The sequence below is a fragment of the Protopterus annectens genome, chromosome 12.part0 (assembly GCF_019279795.1).
Source record: "Protopterus annectens isolate FY-2018-M chromosome 12.part0, PAN1.0, whole genome shotgun sequence".
In the NCBI taxonomy this organism is placed as follows: Eukaryota; Metazoa; Chordata; order Ceratodontiformes; family Protopteridae; genus Protopterus; species Protopterus annectens.
In genome coordinates this window covers 1194357175-1194372186 of record NC_056746.1, presented here as the reverse complement: position 1 = coordinate 1194372186, position 15012 = coordinate 1194357175, and the positions used below count along the sequence as shown (strand labels likewise).

Here is a 15012-nt window from a genome sequence, read left to right as displayed (position 1 = left end):
TTTGATTCTTTGTCATTGAAAATGCAGAAGTCTGGCATTCAGCGGAAAACCAGGATAACATTTTCTTATCATCATAATGATGCTGTATTTTGCCTGATGCTGGGCTTTACACATAGCCAGAATCTCCTTGAAGAGTGAGGGTGGAGGTGGGGATAGGACACTGAAGGTAGCTATGACATGGCTGATGTTTTGACTTACACCAATGTTTCATTATGACAGTTGTATTCACTAACAAGCAGAGTCAAGATTTCAACTTTCTCAACATTTTTATATTACCTGCTATTGTCTTTCACTAGTCCTTGACTCAGATATAAATAAGCAGTTAAAAAAATGTTTATTAATGAAAGACATACATTGACAGAATTGGTGCCACCTCATCCAATGATGCAATGAGAATTCCGATCTCACAGATACAAGCTGTAAGGAGTAAGGCCCATGTTGGTTCTCCATTTGCTTTCCCATGACCAAATACCTAGCAAAAACAAAGCATTTACAATAGCTGTTACGAAGGAAGCAAATGACAGTCAGCTGTAATACTTATTTTACTGTAAGATATGCAGATTCAATCCCTCTGTATGTCTGTTCTCATAAGGCACTCCTCGCCCATGACAGGGCTGCAGGGCACATTGTACAAGGAATTACTATTTCTATAAATCATCATCAAATACAATTATCAAACAATACTGCATATAAAATAATGTCCTTTGCTACAGCAGTAGTCAAACAGCATTTGTATATGGCATCATGGAGTATTTAACTGCTATGTAGAAAGGCTTCTTTTGTACTGGTTCTGATTACAGGACACTCAGGTTCTTCACAGCCATGTTTTGTTTGAAGCCTTGTTAAACATGATGTTTGCTTTCTTCCGGAACTATGATAATAATAATAATAATAATAATAATAATAATAATAATAATAATAATAATAATAATAATAACAATAATAATAATAACAATAATAATAACCATGCTTTTGTTTAATGTCTGTAGCTCATCTTATTAGCTTTCCATGGAGACACACAGAAAGTAAAATCTTTCCAACATTCTTAGTACACTAATTACTGAATTGATTAATTAATTAATTAATTAATTAATTAATTAATTAATTAACAATTGGCATTAACAGCTCCACAAACCATTTCTCATAGACACATTTGCCAGTTAATATAAATATTAAATCCTGTAGAATATAATATATCACCTGTAGTTTGTGGTATAATACATACAGCACTATTATCATACAAGAGCAGTTAGAAGAAAGCTGCACACTATGAAGGGACCATATAACATAACTCTCAGGCCTGTGCAAAAACACAAGCCCTTAACTGGTTCCTCACATTACAGTACTTAAAATTCCTCTTTTAACATGGATCACGTTGTATTTAAAATGTCACATTTCTAGCAGTATTATCCTACAACAGTGTTGTCTCACTTGGTTCCACTTGCTAAATATACATCTATACTGTACACGACAGTGTTCAATTTCAGCAGTAGGCACCTTCATGGCACAGAGGGAAGAAACCATAAATGTGACCCAGATGACCTAAGATCAGACAGCAATCTGGGTATTGGAAGAGACAACTGGGAGGGTGGGGTGGTAGTGAATGGCTGCCACTGTTGGCTACAAGGCCTGCTGCAGTACTGACACCCAGCAGAGGGTGGGCATCAAAGTGAACTCACAAGTAGCATCCCAGGCATGAACTGAATATGTCTCTGCAGCTTTACTGACACCCAGCAGAGGGTGAGCATCAAAGTGATCTCACAAGTAGCATCCCAGCTATGAATTGAATGTCTCCATAGTTGTGGCTGGGTATGTGCACAGGCACAAGTGATATGAAGACTAGTTTTGCAGCCACTCGTATCAACCACCTTGGTGACAGATCTGGCAGGTGTAGAAATCTGGAACAGCTTCATGTTGACTAAGATCTGAAGCAGGAATGGTTAAGGTGAGGTGAACTGAAACCAAAAGATGAAAGACTAATAATGATGGCCTAGGATAGTAAACTATGTACAAGTTGGTTTACAAAGTCCATTGAAATGTGGGAGAAACATACAAATGCAGGTTTTATAAAAACAGAACTACAAATTTGTTGCACATCTCATTGCTGGGTGTGGTGGATTTATGGCAGCAGGTCTGTATACTGAAAGGTACAATAATGTGGCAGGACTGCTGCACTGGGGATTGTGCAAGCACTACAATATAGAAGTAGCTGAGAAGCACTGGAAACATGAACCACAAAGCCTTATAGAGAATAATGGCCACTGAGACAAGGGTGCCAAAAGGCAAGAGAGAGAGAGTATATGGAAGGCAGTGAGGAGGAAGCCAACCAACTCTTTATGGCTGTCTGGATTACGGCCTTCCAAGATGACGGGAGGGGAGCTAAAGGGTTGCGAGTATGGGAGTGATAAGCATAAAATTGCATACACTGAAATTTAACTATTAGGTAAGGGGATTTCTGGATGGGTATTAAACCTCAGACCTCTGTTAAGAAGTGTCTCATGGCATAGATTCATATTACAAGGAGAAATCAGTCAGCCCTCTGCACGTACGGCTATTGCACGGCTCAGAAACATCAGAAGACTACAAAAACATGGTAGAGCCAGCAATGATGAAGGCCTAAAGGCCGAAACCGGTTTGTTTTTCTCCATCCTCCATCAATAAACAGATTACTGTCCACTGTTTGCTGGCTCTACCATGTTTTTATAGATTCATATTACCTCCGGGGTTTAAGAGAAGCACTGCATTATTATTAAAAATTACAATACACTTTAAACTTTATGAAAATAATTGTTTGTCTTTAATTATATTGATTATAAATGCAAATTTAGGTAAAAGAGGAATTTTTTCCATGATATACTTCAGCCATGAAGTCATAACATATTTATTTTTACAAATCATGTGTTTTTGTAGCAGATGTTCTGTTGAAGTGAAGTTGTGTTATTTACAAATACATGAGAAAGACAAGACACAGGAGAATTACAGTAATTTTTAATTAAGACAATATTTATTGTTAAAATGGTTCACAAATTTTAACACATCAAAAATTCTTCATAAAATTTCAAATTTATGAATCAAAACAATAATAAACAAAAAATAAAATATATTCTTCTCTGAATTAGGAGCAATTAGTTTAATTTGGAAAATATAGTCAGAGCACTAGTCTCAGATAAAATATATACACAGAGGGGTACATTCAGAAAGGTCACCATAAGGTACAAGCTTGGTACAAACCCGGTAGTGACCATTTTTGATTCAGAGACAGACACTGGTGCAGCTCCATGGTATCATGGTATGGTTATCTCTGCTGCCTACAACAAGTGCTAATAAGGTATTTCAGGGGAGTAGCTTATGCTAATTAGCTATGTGCTCTGCCCTGCAAATACGCAGCTACACAAGTTAGCTCAGCCACCCAAAAGCTTGTGTTCACCTGATTGTGTTAGAGGTAAATGCAGGGAAGTTTAGACAAGTAATATTGTGTGTGTGTGTGTGTGTGTGTGTGTGTGTGTGTGTGTGTGTGTGTGTGTGAGTGTGTGTGTGTGTGTGTGTGTGTGTGTGTGTGTGTGTGTGTGTGTGTGTGTGTGTGTGTGTAACTGCATGTGTGAGTGTATGTAGAGGTATGAGTGGTGTAAACTGGGTATGTGATTGAGTGTGTGAGTGTGTATCTGCCTGGGAGGTTGCAGTAGTTAGGGGATAAACACTGTAGGTAGGTGTGTAAGTTGTGTGTGTGTGTGTGTGTGTGTGTGTGTGTGTGTGTGTGTGTGTGTGTGTGTGTGTGTGTGTGTGTGTGTGTGTGTGAGTATGGTGGGGTGTCATACCTCCACACTCTTCTAGACTAATGTTAAAACACTGGGGGGGGGGGCACTAGACACCAGAGATGACTCTTCATGTCATTTTTTAAAGGCACTTCATAAATTTTAGCACAATGTTTTGTAGCACAAAAATTGTGGGGGCAGGGGGGAACACAATCTACCAGGATATATGTATCATGCCTTAAATATACTTAAAAATAATAGAAAAAAGTTTTGCAGCATGAAAGAGATGGAGTGTGGAAACATTACACCCCAAGGATGCTCTATATTGTGTGCACTAAGGGCACTTCAAAATAATTCAAATCCTGTACCTCTAGGAATAGTATACAGCATATTAATCTTCTGCACCAACACTGGACAGTAGGGATGCTTCTAAAATATTACGTAAGTTCTTGAAAAAAAAAAATAAATTAAATAAATAAATGATTGGGGAGGAAGTTTTGAACCCAGAACCCTTGATGCAAGAAAGCAATGTGTCAATCAAGAGCCTTGACTCACTATGTTAAATGATCAGTTAGTCGAACAAATGATGTTTTACATAATAAGAAGTCTCTGGCATTATTCAAAGATTGATTTAGAGACATGCAAGTTAACTGATAATGAAGCCTTTCCTCATTGCAGCTAACATGTCTCTGAATTGCATTTTCTTACATTGCAGAAATGGTCCCTTTTGGCTGTAACTCTTAATACTTTTTTTCTGAATCCCCAGAAAATGTATTCATGTCTAAAAGAGGTACATACACACATTTATTTTATGACTGCAGGAATTCTATTAGTGATGACAGTAATTTAAAGTAATCAAGAAATGCAGTTTATGTTTTCTTAAATCAATAAATGAATGCCCATTTTCTTTTCATTTATTTATTTTATTATTTATTTATTTCAGTATGATGACTGGGGAGGTCCACTGGGCTCAGGAAGCCCATTTTCAGTGAATGCCCGGGGAGGAAAGCTCCCCATTACATAGTGTTATTCACAGTTAAAATCAAAATCAAAATGAAGTAAAGAAATAGAATTAAATATGTCTGTGTTACACCGTGTGTTCACAGTTACAATCAAAGTAATGTGAAACACAATTGAAATATCATTTTGTGTCAGAGAACAACATAAATTCTTTGGTTTCATAGTGTCAAAGTATTTAGGAGGGTATTAAATAGAGTAGGTACAGGAAAATTATAGTGAAGAAATCATGGTTACAGTTTTTATTTTAAGCTAAAGAGCTGGAATAAGTTCCCTGATTATAAGGTATCTGAAATGTAGGAAGGCAGAAGCAACTAAGATGAGGGAAAAGATTGAGAAGAGAAAGAGCAAAAGGTGGTAGAGGTTATTATGGGTTGTACAGTTGTGAGTTTACATTATTTACAATTAAATTAGGTTAGGTTTATGCTCAGAGGTAGACAAAAGTTTATGGGGAGGGAAAGTATACAGCTATGTGGGGAGAGAACAGTTGCATTTCCAGTTCGAAGAAAGGTAGGAGTGCAGGAGAGTTTTAAAGGTTTCAAAGCTTTCACAAGTCCTTAGAGAGGATGGCAAAGAATTCCATGTTTTAGCTAATGAAAAGGATATCAGAAGCTGACCAGCAGGACGATTGGGTTTAAGGACAGTGATTAGGTTTTGGTGGGTTGATCTTAGAGATCTTGGAGGGGTGTATGGTTGGAGGATATTGGTTAGAGCTGGGCACTTAGTAGGTTGAAAAATTAGTCTATGGGCTGTAGTAGTTTGGATATAGTCTAGATGGTTGGGGAGTTCAAGCAAGTTTAACAAATGAAGGGCGGTACAATGATGGGAGGAGAATTTGGCTTTGGTGGCAAATTTAGAAATCTTATTATAACATTATATTATATTATATTATATTATGTTATATTATATTAATTATATTTATATTATATATATTATATTATTATAATTATAATTCATCATTATTTTTATATAAAAAGTCATTAAACATCTTTTTTAGTATTAGTAGCTTAACTGCAGTGCAATGGATATTTTACCTAACAACAAGAGTTCTGGTTAGTCTTGAAAATCATAAGATATAACCTTATAAATGCAGTCCAACAATCCTTCACAAAGATTTTTATCTTTTCTTCAGTTCTATGCTTTCTGAAACAATTTGCATTTTAGTCCAGAGTTGCATGCAGTACACATAACTGATTTATAGGACTTCTTCTGTGCAACCTTTCTGGAGTACTTTATGCAATAATTTCAAGTTCATATTGTGCGTGGATGGAACAGCTTTAATGGGGTGTATTAAATTAAGGATTTCACTGATATGATGTGAATTAAATAATTTATTTATATCTATGCTCTATTTGTTGCAGCCTTTCATCAGTCTGTTCGCAGACATTTGTACATATGTGATTTTATTTTGTTTAACAAACATAAATCAAATTTAGTTATATCAGTTATATGTCTCATTCAATGGGACTTTTTGCTATTGACTAGCTACAAAGGGCTGGATTCATAATTCAGGGTATTAATGTGACACACAGCTAATGCTGCATAGCCAGACAACACAGTAGGACTAACTGACATAAATAAATAAATTCCTATCATTTGTAGGAAGACAGCTGTGATCTGGGAGGTAGGGATCGAGAGCTGTACAAATGAGGATGTATGGCATAGGTGAAAGTGTGGGAACAAAGGTAAAGCTGCAGTCTCATACCGTATTGCATGAAACATATGGGAAGGCAAAGTAAAAGTAGGACAGGCAGTGCAAGCTGCAAACACTGCAGAAAATGTGTAGGGTGTGGTAAGGAGCCCAGAATGGCAGCCAAGCAAACTGGGCATCTCATTAGTTCTTTATAAGCGGTGGAAAGAGATGTACAGGAAAGCAAGACAAAATGATACAGCAAGCAGAAAAACTTACAGTAGGAACATTGTGAAATAAAGCAATGTGAGGGATATTTTTTATGAGGGAAGGGCCCATTTTGTATACATCTAAAGAAAAATGAAGAGGGGTGGGGCAAAAGGAACAATGAAGGAGGAAAAGAACATGACAGCAAGCAGTTTGGGCACACAGGTAAACAGGGGCAGATGTAAACACACAATGGGGGGGAGGATATCAGAGATGCATATACAGACAAGCAAACAAATGGCTAGGGATAGGAAAGGGGTAAATGCAGCTTGCCAGCCACTAACTACCTCAAGGGGACATTAATTTGACCCAATAGTTTGAGGTGCAGAATATGGGTGGCCACACTCATGCCTAGTAGCATGACAGCATCAGCCATTTGCTCCAGTGAGATTGCACTACCTGTGGGAGGGCTTGCTAGATGGTAACTCACAGGTCTTTGCTCATTTGACTTCAGTCTCCACTACATGCTCCAGCTCTGGCACAGGATTAGTGACTGGGCAGGCTACCTGCCTGGGAAGGGTCATAACCCTCCCAAGATGAGGCATTGCTACCCCACTGTCCAGCTTTAGTCACAGTTTTGGCTGGTATAGAAGTGGGCCTTTGCTGATCCACCTAATGGGTGGGCCATTGAGGGCTGCAGGAGGGACACCAAATTAGGAAATCTAAAATACATGAGGATCAGCCAGAAGTGATAAAGCAGATAGGAGAGGAGAGCTAGATACTTGGGGTTGGTATAATGGTTAAGGTGTTTATATCACAGACACGCAGTACAGGATTTGATTCTCCCCAAGGGAAACTGGCTAAACTTAAAATGGCTCATGAGGACAGTTAGCCTACTACTTGCCTAAGAACTTTCACAACAAATTAATAACTGACATGCAGGTCTGTCATTCTAAGGGGTGCGATATTTGCCAGCACTGAAGCAGTTGGCCAAGAGACAATGCTGCTTTGCCAGGAATGGTCTGCACCTCTCCTCTCTAGACTTTTGAATATTACCTAAAACACTGTCATCCCCCATAGTGATGTTTTAGCCAATGCCAAACTGAAAGCACTTCTGACATAGCAAATCAAAACCAATACAATCTAAAAATGTTGCTGCTGAATGCTAGGAGTCTAAATAAGAAACTCTACTGCCTACAATCTCTCCTCACTCCAGAGAAGGCTGATGTTGATGTTGAGAATGAGAATGATGAATGATGAGAATGCCAGTGGCCCTTACATCAAATGCAATGAAATGCTTAGAAAGACTGGTTAAAAGGCATTTGACTACAGTACTACCCCAATCCTTTGACTTGCTGCAGTTTGCCTACCAGGCAATTAGATCAGCAGCTGATACCATTTCTGTGGCACTTCACCACACATTGGAGCATCTTGAAGAGAAGAACAACGATGTCAGGCTGTTGTTCATAGATTTCAGCTTGGCATTCAATATGGTGATTCCAATGCAACTTATAGAAAACCTAATCAACCTTGGCATAAATAAAAGGCTGTGCAACCGGATCCTCAATTTCCTGACTGGAAGACCACAAAGGACCTGCCACTGGTAGCAACACTTCAGGGAGTATTACAGTCAACACTGGCGTACCCCAGGGCTGTGTGTTGAGTCCTCTACTGTTCAGAGTCCTTACCCATGACTGCTCTGTGAAAGTTAGCAACAACCACATCATCATATTTGCAGATGACACCACAGTGGTGGGACTCATAAGTGGTGATGACAAGCATGGGTACTGGAATGAAGTCAACTCCCTGAGTGAATGGTGCAATAACAATTTGGACATGAACATCAATAAAACAAATGAAATCATTACTGACTTCAGAAAGAGCACTGCCATGCACCTGCTCTCAAGCTCAATGGTGAAGAAGTGCAGAGAGTCCAAACTACAAAGTTCCTGGGGGTACACATATCAGAGGATCTTTCTTGGAGTACAAACACAGGTCAGCTAATTAAAAAGCCCACCAGTGACTACACTTCCTAAGAATGCTGAGAAAAACAAAATTCATCAAGAGCATTATCACCAGTGACTGCACTGTCTGGTTCGGTAACAGCACAATGGCTGAAAGGAAGAAGCTGCAAAGAATAATAAGAACAGCAGAAATGATCGAGGGCACTAGTCTTCCTACCTTCCCACAGCTCTTTGAATTGAGGTGTAAAATGAGGTCGCACAAAATACTGAGTGACATTTCTCATCCAGCACATGGTTGGTTCACTAAATGTACATCTGGTAGAAGGTTACGGAGTATCCACTGCAGGACCTCCAAATTATGAACAATTTTTATTCAACTGTGATAAGGCTCATTAATGCAGACATAAATCTGGATGTATCAAAACTGTAATAGATTGTTATGCCTTCATTTCTTTTCCTTTTTTTCATACAGTAATTCTGTTTATTATTGCATATAAAACTTAATATATTCTCATTCAAGTACAATTCCAATCACATCCTTATGTGCAATATCACCAAATCTCACCTCTGCATATAGTGTACTTTTTCTTTTCATGTGTTAATCATCTAGTAGTCAGTGTTGTTCAGTGTATATAAATAATGTACAAGCATGTGTGTTGGCTACAAGACATTCACTTTTGTACTACAGTTATTGCTTTTTCTTTAATACCTATTATGTGTTGTCTTTTTGTGTATACTTATTCCTGTAAAAGAGCTGACACTAGAAATTTCATTTAGGTAGCACTTGTGTTTCCTAAATGTCAATAATGTTTTTTTGAATTTTTGAATCTTTGTTTGTGCAGTAACTGAGACGTGGTTTAAAACCATGGAGAGTATACCAGCAGTGCAAGTCTATAATGCCTTCCACAAATTTAGACCAGCTACTACACAGTCAGGGACTAAAGGTGGAGGTGTTTCAATTTACATTAAAAATGAATATACCTCTTGACTCAGGAAATCCATAACATATATTTACGTTTATTGGAAATACTTACCATCCAACCCAATATCATATTAACTAAAAATCATATACACCAAACATGAAGGCACAAAGATTCCTTAATTTTGTAAGCGAGAAACTCCCTGGGCCAGACTGTCAATATGCCGACACTTTTAGAATGTGTTGGTTTTGATTTGCTATGTCGGAAATACTTTCAATTTGGCATTGCCTAATATTCCATGGGCTCAAGCATACTGGACCTGGTCCTCACTAATATGAGAGAGTGCTGCAACCCCTCTAGTGTAATGTCTTCTCTGGTAAGGTCAGGCCACAAAACAGTCTCCTTTGAAGTAAAATAAAACCTGGAACCCCAGCTAACCCTGGAATGTTCAGGAACTACTCTAAGGCTAGCTTCCTATTATTAAGTGATAACTTGGCAAAATTTCAAGCCCCCATAAACTCTGACAACACTGCTGCCAATGTAGAACTGTTCATAGACACCCTATATAAGCATGTTAATAACTGCAAAGAGACAGCTGTATCCAGCAGGAGGAAGTACAGAACTAACTCAAAAAACAAGTCACCCTGGTGGAATCACAACATCAGTAGGCTGTATAACAGAAGAAAGAAAAGCATGGCAAACATTAGGAGGTGCAGCACCCAGCAGGATAAAAATACTCTCATCAAGCTAAATAAACAACTTGGAGGACAAATCAAGTTTACCAAAGCTAAATCTGAGGTAAATTTGGCCTCCCAGGCTTAGGACAACCACAAGGCATTCTTTAACTATGCCCTCAACCGCAAAGGCAATACAGAATTGTGTGCAGAGCTCATTGTTAATGGAGTCACCTTTACTGAACCAGAAAATGTAGCAAACCTACTGGCAGACAAATTCAGCTCTAAGTTTACCCATCTTTCTTCCCCAATCTCCCTTTAGGAAATATCATCAAATATAACTCCCCCTACCATCAACAGGTCTCAGTGCTCTCTCTAAGGCCAGGAACACTGCATCAATGAGTCCAAACAGTATCCCAGGCTGCCTTATAAATAGCATGAAAGATGAATTATCTTGCCACTTTGCAATTGATATTTAACTGTAGCCTTCAATCAAGGTTCGTGCCTCATGAATAGAGAACAGAAACAGTCATCCCTCTTCTCAAAGGTGGGCCATCTACAGACCTTGGAAACTACAAACCCAGAAGCCTCACTAGTCTCATATGCAAAGCCATGGGAAGAATTATCATAGAAATGATCAATAATGACATATGAAACCACCAAACACTGGACCCAACCAAATTTGGTTTTGTCAATGGAGATCATGCCTACTCAACCAGGTGGACTTCTTTGAGAGGGTCACCAAAACAATTAATGAGGGCAAATGGTTCACACTGCCTATCTTAACCTGGCCAAGGCATTTGACACAATACCCAATTTGGGCATTGCTGATAAACTCAGGAGGTTAGGTATAACCCTTATTTAACCTGGTGGATAGCCAGCTGGCTCACAGATAGCACCCAGGAATTTAGAACTGGGGAGTCCACCTCTACAAAGAGGCAAGTCAAAAGCAGAGTCCCTCAGGAATTGGGTTTGGGACTACAACTTGTTGGCATTTATTTCTCTGAAGTCAAGCCACTGTCAAGGGCCTCTGGCTGACCAGATTTGCAGATGACTGCAAAGTAGGAGCAGTCATAGAATGCCACACCAACAATTATGATCTCCAGGAAGGGCTGACACAGATAATTAACTTGTGTCAGAGGCATGGATTAAAACTAAATGCCAAGAAATGCATTATAGTGTCCTTTGGGAAATCATTCACCCTGGCTAGCTGTCATACTGACAGCACACAACTAAGAGTTGACCCAGTAGTCACAGACCTGGGGACACAGATATATAGTAATCTAGCTTTTGACTATTATGTGTCCAGAGTAGAGAGGAAACCATTCTATATTGTGCAACTTATAAATAAAGGTATTGCATTTAGGTCCAGGGATGTTATCCTTCCATTGTATTCACTATTAATCAGGCCTACTATTGAGTATAGTGCCCCCTTCAGTATGTACCTAACCAGGCACATCCAACAACTGGAATATCCACAGGGGTTCATTAGTAAAAGAATACAGGGCATAAATAACATGTCCTATGCAGGCTGCCTCAAAGCCCGTCTCTATCCCAGTATTCTGCCTCCTGTAGGCTGTTGAAGGGAGATATATGCCTGGCATGCAAGGCATTGTCAGACCCCACCCTAATGGACGTCATGCATACTGCAAAAGAGACAGCACCAGAATTACTAAATACTTGCCTGTGATATAAATAGAACCTGCTAGTGAGACGGGTATGCATGCCAGAGGCTACCTCTTCTCTGGAACAGGCTCCCCTTCCTTGTGAAGCAGAGTTCATTCCTAACCCAATTCAAGTGTAACTTGGACAATTAGATGGGGAACAGGAAATTCATCCCTGGTTTGGCAACTGTGCCTCTAATGGACACAGGTGGCCTGTAAATGATTCCTCTTCCAGGCCCCTGCTTGTAAATGTTTCATCTCCCAAGCCCCTACTTACATTTATCAAGGGTGCCAGAACTTGTCAGAGGTTTGGGATGCATGGCTAGGCATTAGCCTAGTACACAGCTGTGAACCTGTGATGCTACAAATCATGCTGTATCTGAGGTCTCTGCTGCCTCTTGGGGCAGCTGGCAGCATTGTCTGTAGGAAAACAAACAAGAAACACATATTGGTCTGGGGATACATAAACCACAGTGTAACAATGCAACTTCAAACATTTTCCAAGCAAGCAGAAGCCCCAAAGGATTCTCATAGCCTATTATAGATGTGTAGCAGGATGTGCACTGTTAAAAAAAAGCAGTAAATAGTCTATAATATTACAGACTAAAATGAGGAGCAGCAACTACACTAACGCATTTAGTTGTAATGAAGCAGACTACCCTATCCATACCTACACAGCTACCCTATCCATACCTACACAGCTACCCTATCCATATCTACACAGCTACCCTATCCATACCTACACAGCTACCCTATACATACCTACACAGCTACCCTATCCATACCTACACAGCTACCCTATCCAAACCTACACAGCTACCCTATCCAAACCTACACAGCTACCCTATCCAAACCTACACAGCTACCCTATCCATACCTACACAGCTACCCTATCCACACTTACACAGCTACCTTATCCACACTTACACAGCTACCCTATACATACCTACACAGCTACCCTATCCAAACCTACACAGCTACCTTATCCACACTTACACAGCTACCCTATACATACCTACACAGCTACCCTATCCATACCTACACAGCTACCATATCCATACCTACACAGCTACCCTATCCATACCTACACAGCTACCCTATCCATACCTACACAGCTACCCTATACATACCTACACAGCTACCCTATCCATACCTACACAGCTACCCTATCCATACCTACACAGCTACCCTATACATACCTACACAGCTACCCTATCCATACTTACACAGCTACCCTATCCAAACATACACAGCTACCCTATCCAAACCTACACAGCTACCCTATCCAAACCTACACAGCTACCCTATACATACCTACACAGCTACCCTATCCACACTTACACAGCTACCTTATCCACACTTGCACAGCTACCCTATACATACCTACACAGCTACCCTATCCAAACCTACACAGCTACCTTATCCACACTTACACAGCTACCCTATACATACCTACACAGCTACCCTATCCATACCTACACAGCTACCATATCCATACCTACACAGCTACCCTATCCATACCTACACAGCTACCCTATCCACACTTACACAGCTACCCTATCCACACTTACACAGCTACCCTGTACATACCTACACAGATACCCTATCCACACTTACACAGCTACCCTATCCATACCTATACAGCTACCCTATCCATACCTAAACAGCTACCCTATCCATACCTACACAGCTACCCTATCCATACCTACACAGCTACCCTATCCAAACCTACACAGCTACCTTATCCACACTTACACAGCTACCCTATACATACCTACACAGCTACCCTATCCATACCTACACAGCTACCCTATCCATACCTACACAGCTACCCTATCCACACTTACACAGCTACCCAATATATACCTACACAGCTACCCTATCCATACCTACACAGCTACCCTATCCATACCTACACAGCTACCCTATCCATACCTACACAGCTACCCTATACATACCTAAACAGCTACCCTATCCACACTTACACAGCTACCCTATACATACGTACACAGCTACCCTATACATACCTACACAGCTACCCTATCCACACTTACACAGCTACCCTATACATACCTACACAGCTACCCTATCCACACTTACACAGCTACCCTATACATACCTACACAGCTACCCTATCCATACCTACACAGCTACCCTATCCACACTTACACATCTACCCTATACATACCTACACAACTACCCTATCCATACCTACACAGCTACCCTATCCATACCTACACAGCTAACCTATCCACACTTACACAGCTACCCTATACATACCTACACAGCTACCCTATCTGTACTTACACAGCTACCCTATACATACCTACACAGCTACCCTATACATACCTACACAGCTTCCCTGTACATACCTGCACAGCTTCCCTATACATACCTATACAGCATTCCTAAACATACCTACACTGCTTCCCTATACATATCTGCACAGCTTCCCTATACATACCTACACAGCATCCCTATACATACCTACAGAGCTTCCCTATACATACCTACAGTGCCTTCCTATACATATCTATATGGTATGACACTGAAGCATGAAATGATGCCCATGATTCTCTAGGGTCACAGCCCCATGACTGGTTCAGCACACAAGATAGTGCCAGAAGGCAACAGCTGCCACCGACAGCACATACAATAGACATAGAGTCACCCACAACAGCCAAACTAGAATATACTGGAGTCTGTCAGACAAACTAAAAACAAAGAAACTGGGATACCCCTTCTAGAACTAGAAAAATATTTATTAAAGGCAGTATTGTATACAACAGACATGGAATGCTTTTGGGACATCCTTTGCTAACCTCTGTTTCCTATGAATGGATTTTTTTCATGGTGATAGTGATGAAGGTTGCCATACAACTACCCACACTACTCAGTAGTACAACATGGGAGGTGTCTACCTAACAGATACAAGGTACAGAGTTTGATTCTTATGCTTGGTCACTGTATGAATATTTGCTGGGTATATAATATTCTGCAAACTGATTATCGAACTTATGTATACTCTTTAAAAGGTAGAGGTTGCAACAGCATTTAAGGTCTTTACCTCACAAATACAAGGTGTAGGTTTGATTATCTTCTGTTTATTTGTTAAGCATATAATAATCTGCAGCCAGGTATTAATCTATGAATTAGATGCCAAGTGCCTTGGACAGCAGAGCTG

The 15012-nt window shown here is 39.9% G+C and overlaps 1 protein-coding gene across 1 annotated transcript in view; it reads right to left on the bottom strand.

Annotated features, from left to right (window-relative positions):
- Window positions 1-15012, bottom strand: part of SLC12A5 (solute carrier family 12 member 5) — a 1753644-nt gene that overhangs the window by 442175 nt on the left and 1296457 nt on the right. The window contains exon 13 of the mRNA XM_044090243.1: window positions 354-472. Within this exon, the coding sequence (XP_043946178.1) occupies window positions 354-472 (119 nt within the window). The remainder of the gene's footprint in view (window positions 1-353; window positions 473-15012) is intronic.